This window comes from Anabas testudineus, chromosome 15 (genome assembly GCF_900324465.2).
Source record: "Anabas testudineus chromosome 15, fAnaTes1.2, whole genome shotgun sequence".
Lineage (NCBI taxonomy): Eukaryota > Metazoa > Chordata > Actinopteri > Anabantiformes > Anabantidae > Anabas > Anabas testudineus.
In genome coordinates, this window is record NC_046624.1 from 3559343 (window position 1) to 3579496 (window position 20154).

The 20154-nt window shown below is 41.2% G+C and overlaps 1 protein-coding gene across 1 annotated transcript; it reads right to left on the reverse strand.

Moving 5' to 3' along the window:
* Positions 1 to 1655: 1655 nt before the first annotated feature.
* Positions 1656 to 16359, reverse strand: LOC113158898 (rho-related GTP-binding protein RhoQ). The gene is made up of 5 exons (XM_026355215.1): positions 15649 to 16359; positions 15252 to 15310; positions 7671 to 7835; positions 5965 to 6060; positions 1656 to 4260 (listed from the first exon to the last, which is right to left on the reverse strand). Exons 1-5 carry the CDS (start codon positions 15788 to 15790, stop codon positions 4099 to 4101), a joined length of 624 nt encoding a protein of 207 aa, XP_026211000.1. The 5' UTR covers positions 15791 to 16359; the 3' UTR covers positions 1656 to 4098.
* Between the last annotated feature and the right edge of the window lie 3795 nt (positions 16360 to 20154).

The window sequence follows — 20154 nt, forward strand, 5'->3', positions numbered from 1 at the left end:
GTAAGTCATAAAGTTTAATAGAATTTATGGTGTTTTACACTAGATTTACCATTAGAGGTAAACTATTATTTGCTGCGGTAAGAATAAATTATAAATTACAATTTCTACAGTTTGGTTGTTAAGGGCATCTTTACTGTTCTTATTGTTTTCATTGTCATCATAGTGCATGCTTTGTTTCACTGTGTCAGACTAACAAAGCACACGCCCTAAACAAGGAGGACTGATCTGAAAAGATTGAGAGGTATGTGATGACGATAGATAAACACACACACACACACACACACGCACCAAAAACAAAACAGAACAAAAACCCATCTAATCTTTTTTTTTACCTTTCCAGCATGGTTGATGTCTCCAGTAGGGAGCCGTAAGGTAAAATATGTTTCCTGCCTTTTATTGTTTTAATATTTACTGTTTTAGATTCGTTTTATTCTTCCTCCACATTTCAGAGCATCTAACTTAATAGATAGTGACAGGAATCATTAAAGGCATTGGAGCCTGCTGTAGTGAAACTGATGCCTGAACCCGTGTATGTCACAATTAACAACTCCAATATATTATATGTGAGAAAGTTTCACTATATCTTAGCTATTCAGACTGTATGGTACAGACTTTATGGCAGATTCAAGAATATTCGGCTGGTTAGTGTTGTGGTAACATCACTGGGGTTCAAATCCCAGCCATGGCCTACCTCCAGTAGGGGTCCTTAGGCAAGACCTCCTCACGCTCACCCTGCCTACCCTTGTATCGACATATGTAAGTTGCTTTGGATAAAAGCATCTGCTAAATGACTAAATGTAAGATATGTAAATGTAAGAATATAGTGCACTGAAAAGGAGCTTCTGAATGCCTACCCTGAATCCCAGAACTTGCCCCGGGATCCTGTGGCTACACAGCCCCACATGCTGGAACTGTATGTTCCAGCATGACGCTAATGGATCCAGCATTAAAGTTTCCTGTCTAGCACAACATTAGAACCATCAGATGAAGGCTGTGGTCATGTCAAAGAGACTTCTGCTATCCTGCATATAAAAAAAGGAACCAGTAAGTGGCGCTAGTGATCAAGAGATGAACAGCACTCAGTACTACTACTACTACTACTACTACTACTACTACTACTACTACTACTACTACTACTACTACTACTGAGTAGTGGCATAAAGAGTAAATTGAACAAATGTCACCAACTAAAAAGTTGAAAATCAAAAAGGAAACGTGAGCACAGAATATCAAAGCATACAAAAATGAAAGTCAGTAATGTCTGTGCATTGTTGCAAACGTGCCCCAGAGTTTCATTCCATTAACCTGCTTATCAAGTCAACCCAGCATGTCTGACCCATTATAAATATGAATGCCCTCGAGTTCCAGAAATAAACACTGCAAACTTTAATTTCACAAATGCATTCCACAGCACATCTGACCCTCTCCAAGTTAAACCCTCCAGGCTGGTTTATTAACACAGAAAACACATTTATTGAGAAGAGAGAAGCATCAATGGGGAGGTGTGGCTGCGGCACTTAGGTCCCGAATCCTGAGGGTGGACCTTCACACAACGTTAGCAAGCAAAACTGTCCAAGAGAGAAGGCTGCTCACCCTGCAATCCACTGTGCTGCTAAGAAAGACAATGCCAGCTGGGATAGAGAGGAGGAGCACCATGTACATTAAAGCTTTAATAAATCATAATATCAGGCTCTGAACACAAAGTTATTTAGCAAGAGTTGGCACCTTTGATTAATATCTAAAACAGGTTAGAAAATGATATTAACAAATGCCATTAACAAATACAGAAAAATAATAAGAACCGATAGTTTAGATGTTTGGCATACAGGAAAAGTCTCCACCTCAGGTTATTATCTACAGTATGTCAGATATGGGTTTGAAATCTTTGTTGCATTTTGAAGGCTCATGGATATTTGAACTGTTCTCTAAATCCTTGTAAACCTAAACATATGATCTGCCTTCCACCTTAAATATTCACAATATGACTTTGTTGCACCGATAAATGAATTCTTAGAGAGTAGTCTGTGTCTATAATATTGCCAAAAAGTCCGGTTTAGTAGGTGGGTGGTGGGCACATTGACTACTGGAACTACTATACTGTATAAAAATCACTTACTGCTGTGATTTGAGGACCTCATAGCAAATGTCATTCATTATTTCTATTCAAATTGAAAAGATTGTCTTGTTCAGATTGCGTTGCAGCAACTATTTGTCAATTTATTCCAGTGTCTTCAGTAAGTCTTTCTTAGTTTTTAGTAGCAGTTTCAAATTAGCGGCTTTCTGAAGTATTTTGCACCATTAAAAAAAATGATAGTTTAGCTTATTAGGTAATAGATAATAAAAGGCCAGCCAGTTATTGGCCTTTTCTTGTGCCGTACTGTGTTGTTTTGTCCAGTTAGGTGTTCCCAGTTTATGACATTGTTAAACACAAATAGAATGAAGTGTCAGGTCAGATATGTCCACCTGATATGTCCACTGTTACTTTTTACATTCTACTATCCTCCACTGTTTAACGTTACCTTTGTCAGTTGGTTTACTTAGCTAATGCTATGCAAAAGCTACACCTGGCAATTCCTGGGTGTAAATATTTGGTGGCAGCTTTTTAAGAACTATTTTCCAGAGTAAACTTACTGATGTGGAAATCTCAATTTAGCGAAAACGTGCATTTGAACTAATCAGTAGCTGGTGCAACTTGCAGCAGTTCCCTTTGAAAACAGTTTAGAGAAGTGCATTTTCTGTATTCTGTAATATTTATTTGAAAAGTGGACATTTAGGATGTAAGGTTTTCATCCAGTGCCTTGTAGCAGGACTTTAATAGGATGAACTATGATTGTGCATGGAAAGTGTGCTATGCTCCTGCCGGACAGACCAATGTGCATTGTATGTGCTTCAGTCAGTCTGTTCTGGGAGAGGGACAATGTCTAAAAGCAGAGGAATGTGCTTTGTTGCGGCTGTAAATGAAGTGGAGTAGACTGTGCTTCATGTTGTGCAGCAGATTTGGATTCACCTCAGCTACCTGCTTTTGATGTGAGGGTTTGCATGTTCTTGGGAAACTGGATATGAATTATTTTCATTTTTAAAATGACATGCCTCCTCTTCTCCTACCTTCTAAACTTCCTTAAATGAGATCCAAAACATATTATTGCATGATTAAAAAAAAAGTTCAAACAAAAATGTACGCTATCATTTGACTATATATTTTCACAGATTGGATGATCTCTGATACAGACTCTGCGTAATATATCTTTTTAAAATGGATAATAAACCTCTTCAGTCCCTGACAAAGACCAACCCCTAGTTTTAACTTACAGTATATTTTGGCATGCCATACTTTAAAATAATTACTTTTTCATAAAGCAGAAAAACAAGCTCCAACTTCAAAATAATACAGTTCTAGGTCCAAAAATCTTTCATCTGATCACCATTTCACCATTGTTGTGTGTTATCCCTCACACAAGGTAAAGCATCTTGTGTGTTTACATTTGCAGGCCCTCAAATGATAAATTAGTGGAGACAGACTGTGTGGGCCGACTTTTTGTAGCACAAGTTTTATAATAAAAGAAAAATAAGGGCCCAGAAATATAACCTGGGCACTGTCACAGTGTCACTTAAGTCAGCCTCTCATTATTTATCAGCTGCAGGCCTTCTCTTCTGATTTGGGTATCTGATCTTATACTGATAAATTCGCAAATCAATTATTTGCTTTCAAAACCACAGAAATAACATGAACTCCTTAAATGTCTCTTGAAACTGACATTTTGTGTGGTTCTTTATGACAGCATACCCTTTAGTACAGGAAGAATGATTAAAAATGGCTATAAAAGAACATACTCTTGAGGCAAAAAGTCTTTAAGAAGAAGAGACCGACTTGGGTTTTGTGCTCCTTTGGTAGTAATCTGCATCCTCAACCCCAGCGTTGGACAGCAGGAGAGAAAGTTACAGCTTTTCAAGAGCACTGCAGCTTAAGAGTAGCTCTTGTTTTGTCCATTTCAGTCCTCTCTTTTGTTTAACTCTGCTGCCTGTGCATTTTCCTTTTATCTGTCTTCAGTTCAGGTTTGGTTTATGGTTGGCTGCTGAATGACCTCTGGGTTTTCAGTATCACGTGATCAGACAGCAGTTGATGCAGCGGGGTCCCAGTCTTCTCTTCAAAGCTCCCTTCTTTCTCTTGGGAGTGAGGATGGCAATGATGGCCTCGTCGAACACTGTCTTCAGGCCCTTCTGGGTCAATGCTGAACATTCCACATAGCAACACGCACCAATCTGATGAGATACAAAGGCCAGGACATAAGTAAACCATCCAATACAGTGGGCAACTGTCAGTTATTTAAAGTTATTAAAGCCAATGTTGAATTAGTAAGATGATAACATTAACGTTTATAGGTCTGTATGGTAAATATGAACATGCAGCTGGCTAGCTCAGCTTAGAAATAAGATTGGGCTCAGTTGGAATAACAAAATGTGCCTAACAGCACTGATTAATATGGTATCTCTTCAATTATCCACACAATATATTATTATATCAATAAAAACAAAAAAACTATTTGCTGTTGTTAGGCAACCATTGCAGACTCCAGGAAGTTACTGGTTAATGTGGCAACATAACCAAATGTGAGCACTAACCAGCGAACTACCATTTTACTTGACTTCTTACCACAAGTTGTACAAATAAGATACAGTTACATGTTAATTAGTGAGCTGTAGACGTTTCTATCAGCACAACTTACTAGAGTTCTTCATCAGCCATTCACCTATAATGCCACTGAATGTTATTTCCTTCTCTCTACAGTTTAGGATGCCATATCTTTAAAGGCCAAGGTGACTTTGCATTGTTTATAGTAACAATATAGTAGTATAAGAGGACATTATGGATTGTGGATGACTGACATGCAACACCCTTCACCACTACAGAGGAACTGTAACACAGCTCAATAGCGGCACTGCCTGCTAGGAAGAGAGCATCTTTAAAACCAGATGCTATGTCGACCGATGTTATGGTGTACCTTTAGCTGCTAATGATGAATCAACAGAGATAGTGTGGGGATCACTTTTACGCAACAGTCTCATCTGCAGTAAAACAAACTACTGTTTTGTAAGTTGCTGTTATCGTGTCTATATCTACAGATAATAGGAAATGGCCCTAGGTAAACCTCCAGCTTGCTGCAGATGTGTGCTTTGTTTTGTTATTGTGACTGAATTTATAACTCAGCAAGTCTGTAAGTCTGTAAACTTTGACCTTTTGTATGTATATAATATAATATAGTTTTGATTATATTGACCACCAACATAGCAGGATGACCTCATCATTAACATTTTTATATAACAGGAAAATTCACAGCTGTCCTCCAACCTAAATACCTTTATAGTGTTATGTCTTTTGCCTTTTTCTTTATATGCACTCAAGCTATGAGCTATGATAACTTCTGGGTTTATACAAAGGTATAATAGTGCTCTAATTGAAGTAAATAGCTCTAATTGTACTGCTTCTCATATAGCTAAAATAAACTTATGTTGCCTCTTGAGGTCTTTGTAAACTTAATGACCCACTGAAATATGAATCCCATTTAAATCATATCCTGCGATGCCAAAACATCCTGGATATATCCATGTTTAAATGTCATTTTTTTGAAGGGCTGAAACTTATTCTCTGCTTGCCTGACACGAGTGATTAATCACAGACCACATTTGGTATCAATGTCCTACAGTCTGAGACTGTGCTGGACATCCATGTGCCCTCAGAATGTATTCCTGGATTGATTTCCAGGCAAAGAATGTACAGAAGTCTGATTCCAAACATTTCACAGAAGAAATTACATTCTTACCGAGACATTCCTGGGTCAAATCTAGACACAGGAATGAATCTGAGTGGATCCGACATCTTATCTCAACATCACTGAAAGTGAAAATAGAAGCTTTCTCGGCCACCTCCATATTACTTCATTTACTTAGTCAAATAAACATACAAACCTCCTTTGCCAGCTTCTGTCCTTGCTCTGTAGCTATAGGCTTCTCCTTCATGTCATTCAGTTTGGCAATGGTCTTGGGGTCATCACGAAGATCAATCTGAAAGATATGAGGGACACTTCCTCTGAGCTAAGTTAACATTGCTATTACTGTTTTAAATAAGTAGAAATTCAATTATTCAAATATTATTATTGACTTGTCTGATTTCGCTGCATAATCTTAATGTAAAATCAGGTGTTACTGTTTCTGTTAAACACACAGTAGCAACTTGTTGAGTCAAAGAGCTGGACTGTACAACTGACAGTGCGTTTTCTCATTTTGAAACAAAGTCATGTTGGCCAACACTTCCTGCTCTAGTGCAAAGCGATTTCATAGCCAACCACAAGGTTCCTCACTCTTCTGTTACTCACTGCAATGCTCAGAAACACACAACCCATTCCTGTCTCAGTAACAACCGATTACATTAAATGCATCCACTTGCGCATTCTTACAGAGAGCAACCTTCATTAACCCTCTTCTTGATCGGTGTGATTTGTGGCAGCATGGCTCGCTGGCTTACAAGTTCACATGTGTCAGCATCCAGCCAAATGGCGGCAAGTGAGTTATGATGGAAACTGATAAAAGAGCTGTGAACATCAGCTGACACGAGATAAATCAGACACCCACTCCATCCTCCTCATCACCGCTGGGCCCAGGCTGCACCGGCATTTGGTTGCCAGGGAACATAGATGGAAAATCTCCCACAAGTCAGCTTTCGTTTTTTAAGGGAGGACATATGGTATTGGCAGTGGATTTTTTGGCTCAAAAATATATAAGCTAATGCTTGTACTTAGTGGATGATTTCATCACAACTTTGAGTTTGGCGCATCGATTGAGAATCACAAGAGGTCAGGCCAGCTTTAGGATCTTTGCATTACAAGTTAAATACTGATTAAAAAAAAATAAATCTTGTTTAATTTTCATCTATAAAGGTCGCGAGGAGCCCAGCAAAAAACCTCAGAGCATTTAAATCAATTTTGGCCAGATCAGTCTAAGCTTCTATGCCAGGTTTGCAAATTTACTGATTTATTAAAATAACTCTTCCTTGCCATGGCCTCAAGGCTAAATCATTTTTTACACATACAAGTAAAGTAAGTGAAGAATTTGCAGTTAGTTACAAATTTGCAAATAGTTCTTGTCACTATAATTAAAGTTACAATGGAAAATATTTGTGTTTAGAGCATGTGACACTGTGGAAATTACTTATTGTATATATATGTATATCTGTGCACTGAGGGAAGTCATACAATGATAGAGTAGTAATTAAAATCTTTTAAGCCAGTCTAACAAAGCAGTTTTATCAGTGCATATTAACTGTATAAATTATATTACTAATCCAAACTTTCTTATGTTTCTTATGTATATGAATTGAGAAATTTAACAAATGCCAGTGAACGCCTTGTCGCCGATTCACAACCAACACATTATTTTGTGCTCCGTTCACACTCTTCACACTACAGCTGAAAGCGAAAGAATGTGCTGACTCTCTCAAGTCAACAGTGTGTTTGCTTTTGTAAAATGTGTGGAATGTGAATGTTCATTTCAACGTATTGCAAATGACAAAACGCAATGCTCAATACTATTCTAGTATGAAAATGAATTAACACAGAAACAGCAATTTGAAGCTGAGCGTGACAATATTTAGTGTGAACCGTGGTGTAGGGACTAACCTGGGTGCCGATGAGCAGGTAAGGGACACTGGGTGCATACTCCTGCAACTCAGGCACCCATTCCTCACGCACATTCTGGAAACTGGCGGGGTTCACCACCGAGAAGCAGATGAGGAAGACATCGGTCATGGGGTAGGACAATGGCCTGAGACGGTCGTAGTCCTCCTGGAAGAGTACAGATTAATACTGACTTTAAGGGTCGCTGGAGGACAAGCGGTCAGGATGGAGAGACATCAAAGAACCAGTGATTATATGACTATACAAAAATTATTAAAGCATATTTTAAAATGAGCCTCAAATGGAGACAGACTATAACTTCTATGCTCATCTAGCTCTTTGGGCGTTTCAAACGGATGATGTGGACTAGTCTAACAGGCATGTTAGGCATAAAAAATGGAGAGAAAAGACAGCCTTTACACGAGAGATGCTTTCTCTTTTGCTCTCCCATCCCGACAGAGACTGTCAGAGATTAGTTAACACTTGCAGTCCTTTAATGCGAGCTGAGCACAAGGCATCGCCACAGGACGCCGACAACCAGACACACCGCCATCTCCAATATTTGTGTGGCTAATTCACAAACGCAAGACTGCCCTTTGTGCGCCAGATCAAGCACCCCCTTGTCCTCACCAAAGATAAACCCTTTTGACAGAGTGTCTGATTTGCACACATATGAATATGCATGACTCATCTCACTACTTCTTTTCATGGCGCATGGTTTTCTGCTGCTAGCCTGAAGACACAGGGAATCAATAGATCTCCAGTAATTAGATGTGACTCAACCAGACCAACTCGGACCATGTGAATCAATCTCACTCTGTTGTCTTGGAAATTTACAGTCCACGTCCCTGAAATCAAAGCAAATTGGATACAACATCCCACTGTGGCAGAGATAGTTGCAATGGGACGGCATGACAGTCTTTCATTCTGCTGCCTTCAGCGAGCCCCATTCTCTGCCAAACACACACGGCACAGTCCAATACGATCACACTGGAGACTTGTCCTTGTCACGCAAATGGATTATAGGAAATAGTTATGCAAATGACAGAAGATTCTCCAAATAGCAGTAGATCAGCCGGGCGAGATGTCATCTTTTGTTGTCTCTGGAATGAATTTAAGATATACCGACTTTATATGAGATCAGAGTAGATGATGAAAGCACCACACAAATCTTCGCGCCTGTGCTCGTACAGTAGATGACTCAACTATGCCTCAGTGGAGACGGTCAAGTGGATATAATTCAAAAATGTATGAGTACAGTATTTCACAGGCTTTCAGACCTGGCTCATGTGGGAATTTCAAATCGAGGCTGTTGCTTATTTCTCATAGTGCCAGGGGGGCCGGGGGGTGGGGGATTGTCTAACGTGACGATTGAGTGTTTTGACAACACAGTCAGTTAAAGAACTTTTCCTGTGACTGACAGTTTACTTGACACTATCTGAGCTTCCGGATGTGATAAATCAATTATGAATGCGAACCATCTGCTGCGTCAAACACGCCGAGATAAACAGCGAGGATGATCTGCAATCATTATGTTTCACACATCTCGTGTTTAGTTTTACAGTTTGAGGCTGAAGAATTAAAAATGAACACAACAATTCAATCATAAACTTATTTGATCTCTTTAAAGGGAATTTTACACATGTTGTCTTCATTCAGTCTGGAAGGGACATTTTGAAACCTTGATGATATTATAAATGTCTTGGTGCATGATATAATGCGTACGTATAACTTTAAATTCATTCTGTCGCTGCCATCACCAGTTGTATCGACAATTAAAGATTAGTGAGGTTCTTCCACAAGCAGCCATGCAATCGCACACCATGAGACTACCTCCACACTGCTTCATAGAGGAGGTTGTATAGTTTGAATTAAAGAAATAAGCTTTCTTCCTCCTGTTGTTTTCTTAGCAACCCATTTAGTGTACTTTGCTCAGTACACCAGTGGTTTATTTCTTTTGAGATTCCAAATTGTTGTAATACTTATGCAGCGTCATCTTTGTTATTAATAAACACAGTCTTTACAGGTAAAACCCAAGGCTAAAAGAGCAATCAAAATCAAGAGTAGTCATTTACTTTATTTCTTGTTTGAACAATTCATCCGTCAGATAGCCATCAAATAAAAGCAGAAATGTTGAACTTTTGTCTCTTATTTATCTTTTGATGTTAAATCTTAATGTCTTCAGTGTAGAGCAAAAACAAATGAATTGACCTTGTTGTTCCATTGCTGTTAAAAGATACTGTATTTGCCAGCTGTATCAAGTACTACTGTACCTTTATCCGAGCACCAACTGTATTGTACGCTTTCACATACACATTGTGCCTTTCCCTGCCCCCATATATTATCTAGTATGTGTCACATGGGATCAAGTGTGCTTTGTGTTTATGTGTCTCTGTGTGCTCATGACCTTTGCTCGCACAAGTGAATGCTCCGATCCCCTGGTGAGCCACAGACATAAAGGAACATAGTGTAAGCCACTCAGCAGTTTACTGTAAACAGGCCTGAAGCTTCTCTGAGACCCATCTCTGCCTCTCACACAGTTTCATCAGTACAGACACTAGCCAGGAGATATAGTAAGACACAGGCTGAGTGTATCCTCCTACATAGCTCCAGTTCGCACTCTTAAGTTTGATCAGCACTCAGTCCAGAAATATTTATACTCCCGCTGCTTTTATGGTGCTTTGGATGAAAGTTTCCACTTTATGTCATGCTATTTTATTAGTAAAGTTCAACAGTTCGTGACACACTGCACACTGTCTTTTTTACGGTAGCCTGAAGTGTACTGTAAATACAATGATCAGTGGAAAGGAATGATAGGAAAAAAAAACAGTGTAGCTTGGTGTGTAATCTAACTACTATAAACTATGAAATAACTTTCTATACATATCCATGTGTTGCCATAACAACAAGTCTGTGCATCTTCATTTGGCCACTGAGTGTGTGACTGTGCTCTGTTGACTAAGTGACATATGAGTGCTATGATATCAGTGAGTCATTCCCTCCTCCATCGCCCCCTCCTCCCACTGCTCTCTCTTTTCTAGCTTTCTCCTTTTCTTCTCCTGTCTCCTCCTAAGGGCTCTATAAACTGCCTATGTCAACAGAGTCAGAGACGCCTGCCCTAACATGGCCACTGGGTAGGAATGCAAGCAGAGACACAGTCGCTTCATAAAGTTCTGTTTCTGATGTGCAAATCTGCACATTTTACAGACCTGGGCCTGAGGAATGAAAAGCCAAGCATGGTTCTCTCTATTTGACTGGCTTTAATGATGAATAATAATACTGATGTACTCTACTGTACTCATGTACTGTCTATTAATGCCTTCATGGTGAGAATATCCTGCCAAACCCCATTCAAAAATATGACAGTTTAATGGTTGATAACGGCAGTGAAATGTGCACTCAGCTTGGAACAAAATACAATAGATTAGGACCTTTATGAATAATTAGAAGCACTTCTCTAATTTTATATATTGCACATCCATTAAACTGTGGTTAAGTTCACTCTAGATGGTCATGATAATTAATGAAAGTCTTAGGTGTAGTGCTGAAATTCTTACTTAATTTATTAATTAGTTTATTGACGGAAAATCAATAACACTCCATTTTAAGAAACTATTCACTATTTTCTACTATTGTCCTACTCAGCCTATAAAAGGTTGCTCAAAATATTCTGTTCTGCAAATGAAAATAGTTCCTAGCAAATGCAGCATTAAAAAAAGTTTATGTCGCATATGTTTTAACAATTCTTTTTACTTTCTTTACACTCTCTCCTCTTTCCTTTCACCCCAACCGGTCAAGGCAGACTGCCGCCCACCCTGAGCCTGGTTCTGCTGGAGCTTTCTTCAGTTGCTGCTCAAGTATATAATTCTATATACAGTTTTATTTTGTAAGGTTACAATTTCCCATTTTACAGACTTTCCCTTAGAAGAACAGTTTCATCTTGTTTGAAATGCTAAAGCCAGGATCCTGACCAAAACAAAACTGAGCATACATATTTCCTTCTTATTAAAATCTCTCTATGGGCTGCCTGTTTTTATTTATTTTAAGGTCCTTCTTATTGTTTTAAAATCGGTCCAACTACATCATTGAGCTCCTCACAATTCATGTTCCTAACAGATCGCTGCACTCTGCTAGTTGTCTTACATTAACTGTTCCTCGTTCCAGAGCAGAGACGCCCCTCAACAATGAACAATCCTGCAACAGAGTTGAGACTGTGTAGCTTACTTGCAACTTTCAAAATAAAACTTCCTCTTCCTCAATTAAGAACCAGTGTTTTGAAAATGACTTTCACCTACAAAGTTGATCTCATCATTCAGTCACAGTATTATTTTATTAGATTGTAAATATTTCTGTGATTGTTTTCTCTCATTTTGGTCTGTTTTAGTTTTTGTAATTGTTATTATCATCATAATCAAGTGCCAACTATTATTAAAAATAAAATTAGGTAAAACTACAGAAGCAATATAAAGTTTATATTGAGTTTCTGGTCGAACTAGTGGTAGTTTTAAGACAAAATGATAAATCAGTTAACTGAACCTCATTGACTCATCAGTTAAAATACTCACTTGCAGCTCTTAAGAGTTCCCTCCATTGTGGCTACTTTAAAGTGTAAAATCTCACGTTGAAAGCGTGAGCTGAGGCATGTCTGCAGCATGCCTGTTTCTCTGTGTCTCAGCAGCTGAGTGGTAACAGGCTCCCAGTTGGGTAAAACCATTTCAACCCTCACAACCATCCCCACCTGCCAACCCTCCCACCGCCCCGTCTGTGGGTCACTGGGCCACTTTGGGTTTGCTGAGTCAAAATGGAGTCATCAGACTGTACCGAGCACTGAGGAGAGACGTTGTAATGTGTGAAGCGCACAGGAGCAAGTGATAAGAAAATGTGCAGCTGAGCGCGAAACATTTGAGAGGCTGAGAAACAAGGTGGGAGTTAATAGGCTAGCAGGACCTGGATCCCACGGGGTGCAAACTCCAGTTTACAGTTCCTCACCCTAAGCGTTTCCATGGCTACTACAGCACTTAGCATCCACTTCCTGTTTCCTCCTGCTCCTCCTCAGGCAGTGATGCTAGGTTTTCTTGAGTGCAGTTGCAGGAGAATGAATGAATAAGTAAAGACTTTCCCCTCTGCTCCCTCGTCACATTCAGTAAAACAGCCTTCACAGACCTTCCATATGGAATAATTCAATCGGCAGCTCCTGCGGGAGCAACGTGGCAGCTCGCAGACGACAGCAGGCGGCGAGGAGCTATCAGCAGCAGACAAAGCACAGTGGCACTCAGCTCAGTGCCGTGTCACGATTATGTGACATGTTACACTGATGCGACAGAGTGGAGTTGGATCCGATGAGGGCACAACGGCAGAGTATAAGGTTGCTGATGCCATTATGTAGTCAGTAAAGCATTGAGGGGGCTCCAGCCATGCCAGGAATATAAAAAAGCCAATCAGATGTGTGTAGGACAGGTCAGAGGAGGTGATGACAAAGGCTGAGGTTTAAATTAAGACAGCGAGAGATAAAACGGGAAAGGAAAATAAAACTAAGACGACTGAATTTATTCACTTTCTGAGCAGTTCTACTCCCCCCCCCTCCTTCTTCCTCACTCTACTTGCCACCCCCCCCCATCTGTCTAACTCTCTTCCTCTTTCTACCTTCCTCTAACTCGCTCCCTCGCTCTTTGGGGCGCCGGGGCTTTGATCAGACGCTGAAGCTATAAACATTACCAGCTGGCCTTGTGCTCCACATAAAGAGGTCAGCTGAGTCGGGGGCGGGGGCACATTTTCAAGAGCAGTAACTCTACTCTCAGCAGCCGGTGGCACCCACGGCAGACATCTGGGAGAACTTCTCCATTTCAGAGACACTCTGAATCAGCTAAAAAACAAACCCTGCTCCGACAAACACAACCTATCAAACACGCCAGAATAGACAATAAGGTTGTGTTCCGCTTTGTACAACCAAGTAGTAACACTTCTACCATCCGTTTTCTCGAGGAAAAAAAAATATAACGCAGCCACAGGTAGCTGTTTGGGTGGGAAGAAGGAGGGAGGATGGCTGCGATTTGCTATTCACAGAGAAGAGCATTGAACATTCATGAATGAGAGAAGACAGGAGAACGGCTGAATATTCCCCGGTTGACCTTTCACTGCTTAGTTTTTGTCTCATCCGATGAGAGGTTCACATTTCAGACTGTGACTCATGCTTGCTTCACACAGTTAAATCCGATCCTGGAGAAAGTGTGAACTATTCAACATTTGAATAGCTCACACCAGTCGGGCAAGTACATGTGAAGTGATTCCAAACCTAAAGCTGCTGTGTTGAGATTCTTGTAAACAAAGTTTCATTTTTGTTCAGTGTTTCCGACCAAAAACATGTCTAAAAAAGTGCAGAATCCACTTCCTCTTTCTTAAAAGACAGGCAAAGTTGTTGAAATCGTTTTTTGGAGTGCCTATTACAGTGCATTGCTGCTGTCACTATCTGCAGAATGATATCTCTGTGCTTGTGCGTCCTAATGCAAGTGTACAAACTAAAGTAATCAGGGTTGTTTTTGTTTTGTGCTCACTAGCACTACTAGTGGTCAAAAACTCCATGTGTTGCCTTTAATATTTTTGTTTCTAATATTGAAATTGCACAAAATCCTTATCTTCAAAAGACATGAGAGGACTAATGACCCTTCAAAATACATGTGTATTAATGATAAAAGTGCATGCACGATACATGTCTGCTTTTCATTATCAGTTGCTGATTACTTTCTCTAGTTAGCAATTTATTTACTTAGTTAGATATGCCCATCACAACTGCTTAGACCACATATCAAGTATTCAAATTGCTCCTTTTATCGAACCAAAAGTACAAAACCACACATAATCAGTTTACTGTCATGACTAATGTCATGACAAATATTCAAAATTAAAATCCCGGAAAACAATAAAACGAAACTGAAAACTCAACTAAAATTGCGTTCATGAACTCATCGACGTTCTGACTCATCATGTCAACACTTCAACAGTCTTGTTGCCTGACTTGTCATTTAGACTAAATGAGATCCATTGTTGCCCTAAAAAGTAGTTTCCATGACTGGAAGTTCCAGTGAGAAATAATAATTAATAATAAGATCCTTTCCCATATATTGTTTTCCCATGCTTGGCTTCAGTGTGTGTACAGTGGCTCTTCTGCTGAGTGGAAACATTATTGTGTGTGTGTTGGCCAGTGCACTTCCACAGTTTTAACCCTTATCCACTGAATGACACATTGTAAAGAAAAAGCCCAGGCTTTAAGCAGGCCTATTAACAAACCTATTACATCACTACTGGACATAGGATCACTGTTCTCCACATAATAGAACTATTGAAACCCCTTCACTACCATCACTGTCCATGGCACACAAGACTTTGGCTGCAAACCCACGTGCGAAAACCATCACCTGTTGCAGCTTAGTGTCTGGCCTCAATATGAAGCCTGTGGGCGTGTTGGAGGATCGTTATTGGCCCCAAGAGCACAAGGGGAGACCGAGATAGAGGTGGAGTGCGAGACAGCATGTATGTGTGTGTCCTTGACATACCTGGCACTTGGCCAGAGTAAAAAATAAACCGTACCTGACCAGCTGTGTCATAGAGTCCCAACAAGTACTGCTTCCCACCAACGCTGACGCTCACTGCAAGGAAATGACAAAGACCAGATGAGAGGAGGAAGGAGAGGGGCTGAGGGTGGGGAGAGGGAGCAGCCAGAGAAGGAGGGAGGGGTCCCCCAACCCCTCTCTGCTATGAAGAAGGCAAACAAGTGGTTTTGATTATAGCAACAGATGCAAGCCAATGCAGTTGGAGAAAGGGTGACAGTGAAAACTGGGAATTCACTCACTCCTTACATGAAATTCCCTCTAATTAGATGTGCATCATTACAAAAGTCATCACTGCAAATAAAAATGGAAGTGCAGCAGTTCAACATGACCCGAAACTCATGAGAATCAAAGTGAGAGCAGAATTGTTTTCCTACCTGCATAATGATCAAAGACTGTGGGCACATACTCCTCGGGAAAGGCGTCATTGGCATAGCTCATCAGAAGACACGTTTTGCCCACTGCACCGTCTCCGACCACGACGCATTTTAACATGATAGTACCGGTTCCGTTAGCCATGATCCCGACCTTACCATCATCCTCGACGCCTGTTGTCCCGACCTCCTCCTCCTCCTCCTCCTCCTGCTGCTGCTGCTGCTGCTGCTGCTGCTGCTGTTGCCGCTGCTCCTGCTGGGCACAGCGGGCATCACCAGCGTCGGAGGCGGACTGGGTTGCGCACCGAGACGGGCTGGAACCGCATCTCTCTCCCTTCCTCCTCCTCCTCCTCACGACCGGTTACAGTGCACCCAAATTTTGCCGTGAAGGAGTCCCCGTCTCACGGCTGACAAAATGAGCAGAGCTCCTCAGTCATTAGAGGTTTTCCTCTAATCAAGAAACCACCGCGTTCTCCTCGAGGAGTACGCCGCTGCCACTCCGCGCTGCTGCCGGTGCGTCGTGTCCGCTCCCCGGTGTGCGCCCCACGCCTGTGCTCTCGCTCCCTGGCGCACTGTGCTGCTGGTGGACAAGGTGGGTGCGCTTGCTGGAGAGGCGGAGCTTGGATTTGAAACCAAGGGGCTCTGGATAAAGTACACTCCGCGTGGTGGGTAGCTGCAGACCAAGGACTGCAAGGAACAGCATAAAAATCAGGAAGATATTAGACGAGAATTAGATCAGAATTGTGTTAGACTCGACACGTGAAGGACACTATGTGACTAAAGAGGAAACCCAATGATATGATCAATTTTGTGGTCAAAAATGTGCCAATGACTGCACCAGCCGCAGAGCTCTGCAGGACTTTAACGCTTACAGCTACTTACAGTTCACTGATACAATGTTCAGAAGCCGACAAGTCCAAACAGGAAAATCACTGGAGCATTATGACCTAACAGCATCACTCTGAGGCCCTTGATGAAAAATATCACTCAGTCCCTCAAATGAAGGCAATCAGCCGCCTGTCATTGACACCACCTGGTGGTTTTAAAGTTGTGGTGGACATGGATGGAGCACGGGCACAGGTCTGCAGCTACACAATACTATGAACAACCAGCTGTGATGCACGGTGACACCTGTCGATCATGGCCAGCATTAAATAGTTCCACTGCTGGCCCCCGTCCACCACAACATAAGAGACACCAGGTGGGACATTGAGGTTGGACGTCCTGACGACTGTCTTTCACGCGACTTTGTGTTTGAGGAGATGAGGAGATGATCCGTCCTCACTGTGCCGTGTGTCTGCGTGCGAGTGCAGGGTGGATGGATGGGGCGTGTGAGATGGGACTGGGGAGGTGCAGATGGAGACACCACAGGAGGAGGCGACGTGTTTGTGAAAGAAGGAGAGGAGATACAGAGATTTGACCTCTGTGGTGGAGTGGGCCAGGTGTGGGCTGTCTCCTTGAATCAGTGCACCCACAGCCATCTTAATAAAGCGCGTGCCCCTACAAACGGAAAGGAATGACACATGCACATGCATGATGTATAATTTCCCACTTCATTTCAGTGATCTCAAGGCCAAGTGCTCCTAAAGTGGCAAGTGGTGCTTTACAATCCTTGGAGCAGAAACATATATAAGCACTGTGTCGTATCTCATTACACGTTTCACTGTGACACACGCTGCATGATAATCAACTCACTCACAGTTTCTTCTCACTTCTGGCAACACGTTCTGCAAACAGCATTACAAGCATCTATGAAATTATAAAATACCAACAGATGAACATACACACAACAAACATGTAAAGAAAAGTGCAATTCAGAGTTAGGCTTTTTAAATGTTACTATAGTTTAGTATATCTTTATGATTTTAATTAGAAATGGATTTTCTGGCTCTGGTGTTCATCCTGTGAAACTAAACTCTGTACCCATCTCTTGACTGATCCCTTGGTTGATGGTCCCTAGACGGCTGCCAGCTGTCCAATCAGCTGCAGGGGGCTGGGCTGAGGATTCTCCTGCTATCATCACATTTGACAGCTGCTGCAGCAGATCACATGACCAAACAACAATTACCTCATACATGTAGTGCTCCTTACTGAAGGTGTTGCATTGGAGACAGGGCTTCCTGTACTGGGCTGGGCAGGTGAACCGACAAGGGGGCTCTCAGCTGAAATGACAAAAGTCTGCCTGCTGGGATGATCAATCATAGATGGATCAATCACTATGATATTACTCCATTCCCATAGCGATGATGAGACTTTATAGAAAAGGTGAGTAAGCTATAACCTCATGTCACTGATCACCACAGGGCAGAAACCCTCTGGTCTACTGCATATCTTCACCCAGACAGATCTTTATACACTATAATGTTTTACTGCCCATCATAGCTAAAGTTAAATGTGTCAACCTTTCATCCAGTGCAATGACTGACACACGATTTTAATTCTGACTATTACGCTGGTTTCTCTAACAGCTCGCTTTTAAATGGACATCACGTCTTAACAGAGCTTCACAGACTCTTTAATTTAATCATCCAACCAAAAAAATTCACATTTCACTAAAATGTGTAGCCTTTAAGTCATCATATAATGAGTACAAAAATGTACTAATTGAATCTGAATAACATAAAAGAAGGAAGAACTGCACACACTAGACTCTACACATGAGACAATTTGGTATCAATTGATATTATACTTGTGATCCTATTTTGTGATTTGTATCCCCCTGTGGTAACAGTGAAAGTATTATTTAGATACGTGTCCTAATGCCACCTTACCCAACCATAGGTTTTCTATCTCTCAGAACATCTGTAATATATTCATGCAGGATATTATCCATGTAAATCTTCCATTATTTTGAAGGACTTTTTTTTTAATGCCACATTTCCTGTTCACACAGCGTATCAGGTTTATTAAGCGGCTGTAGTGTGGAATAGTGCTGGCAGGTACGAGAAGACGTTGCTGCCCAGGAGTTCATTAGTGAGCTGCTGACCTTATTTCCCTTGTGGATGACATTTAATATCAACTATCTATTTCTGTGTGGAGCTTAGTTTAAAGGTGAAGGATGCAATAAAATACATTGGTTTGGCGCATTTAAGCATTTTCACGTGTAAACAATAACCGCAAACACACAACACACCTGTTCACTTAGTTTTGTGTTGCCAACAGAGACACTGATGTTTGAATGGAAACTGTGTTTTTATTATTCATGCTGCATGGATATAAAAGAAAATAAACATATTCAGTAGTATGGCATTACATCAGTCTATCTGAGGAGGACTGTAGTCTGACCAGCAAGTCACTGATTTGCTGTTCTATTTTGGGAAAGGCAAACAATCGCAAAAGCCCTTTATTCCCATGTGTCCTATCCAGTTTCCAAACACTATCTTCTAGATAGCGCTCACGTACTGTATAAGCACGCATGCAGACACACACATACATGTCCTCTCTCTCCTGTCGCTGACTGACATCAATCACGGTCTTGCAGACTGAGGATGACACCGTAGACGGGCGAGAGCGGCACAGTGCAATAAGAAAACTCTCAGATGAGCTCCTAAATTAGAGTGTGTGGCCAGCGCAGACTCCTCGGGAGGGTTTGGTTAAATTACAGGCCATATTTTTAGTGAAGGCTAAGCTTCATCCCTGGAACTGCAAGCAGCTGAGGACCATCACTCACACGCCTGTGTCAGCCATGTTGGCCATGTCACAATATCACTAGACACTTTAAACCACATACACAACCCTCGTCACATGAAACCCTCAGCTGATTACTGGACAACAGCATGCCTGGAAGGAGGCTACTGGCTGACAGAGGATGAACTTTGTATTATTTAGTAACCCTGAAACACATGATAAACCACCTGATGTTACACACTTCATGCTGATTGCCGGACTCACTGTAAATTTAGAGTAGTTGTGGAGGAAATGTTTCAGTTATGCAATCCATGCTGACCATAATGAGGTCAATATGAGGAAGACACAAGCGAAATCATTTACAGTAAGTTGATTAGCACCATAAATATTTATTGCAAGCACGTCTGATAGGTGAAGTCCCATTCACACTAACATCTGTAGGTCTGGTGGATTATGACATTTTTCATGGTTGACTCATGGTTATTGAGCGTGGGAGCTGTCAGAGAATCACATCATACTTGGCTTGGTTTTCTCAGAAAGGTAAACAAACATCCACTCATTTTCCCACTTGTCTTTTAGAATGAATATAATGGCAACTATTACATACTGGATTTCCAATTGTGGTGAAGATTGTTCCCAGATGGCATTATTATGAAACTACATCATCTGCGCGCGGGTGTGTACGTGAGCACGCGTGTGTGACTTTAATCAGTTAGCGTCTTAAATTCAAATCATTTCCAAAGCGCCTTAGTGAGAGAACCACAGTGTTGTATGCACTAATATGTGTTCACGTTGAGGGGCTTTGGGATGGTTATCTGCACTGCCACATAATCACTACGACTGCTTTAGCTTTTGAATGGATGTGGTCCACGGTTCTGTTCG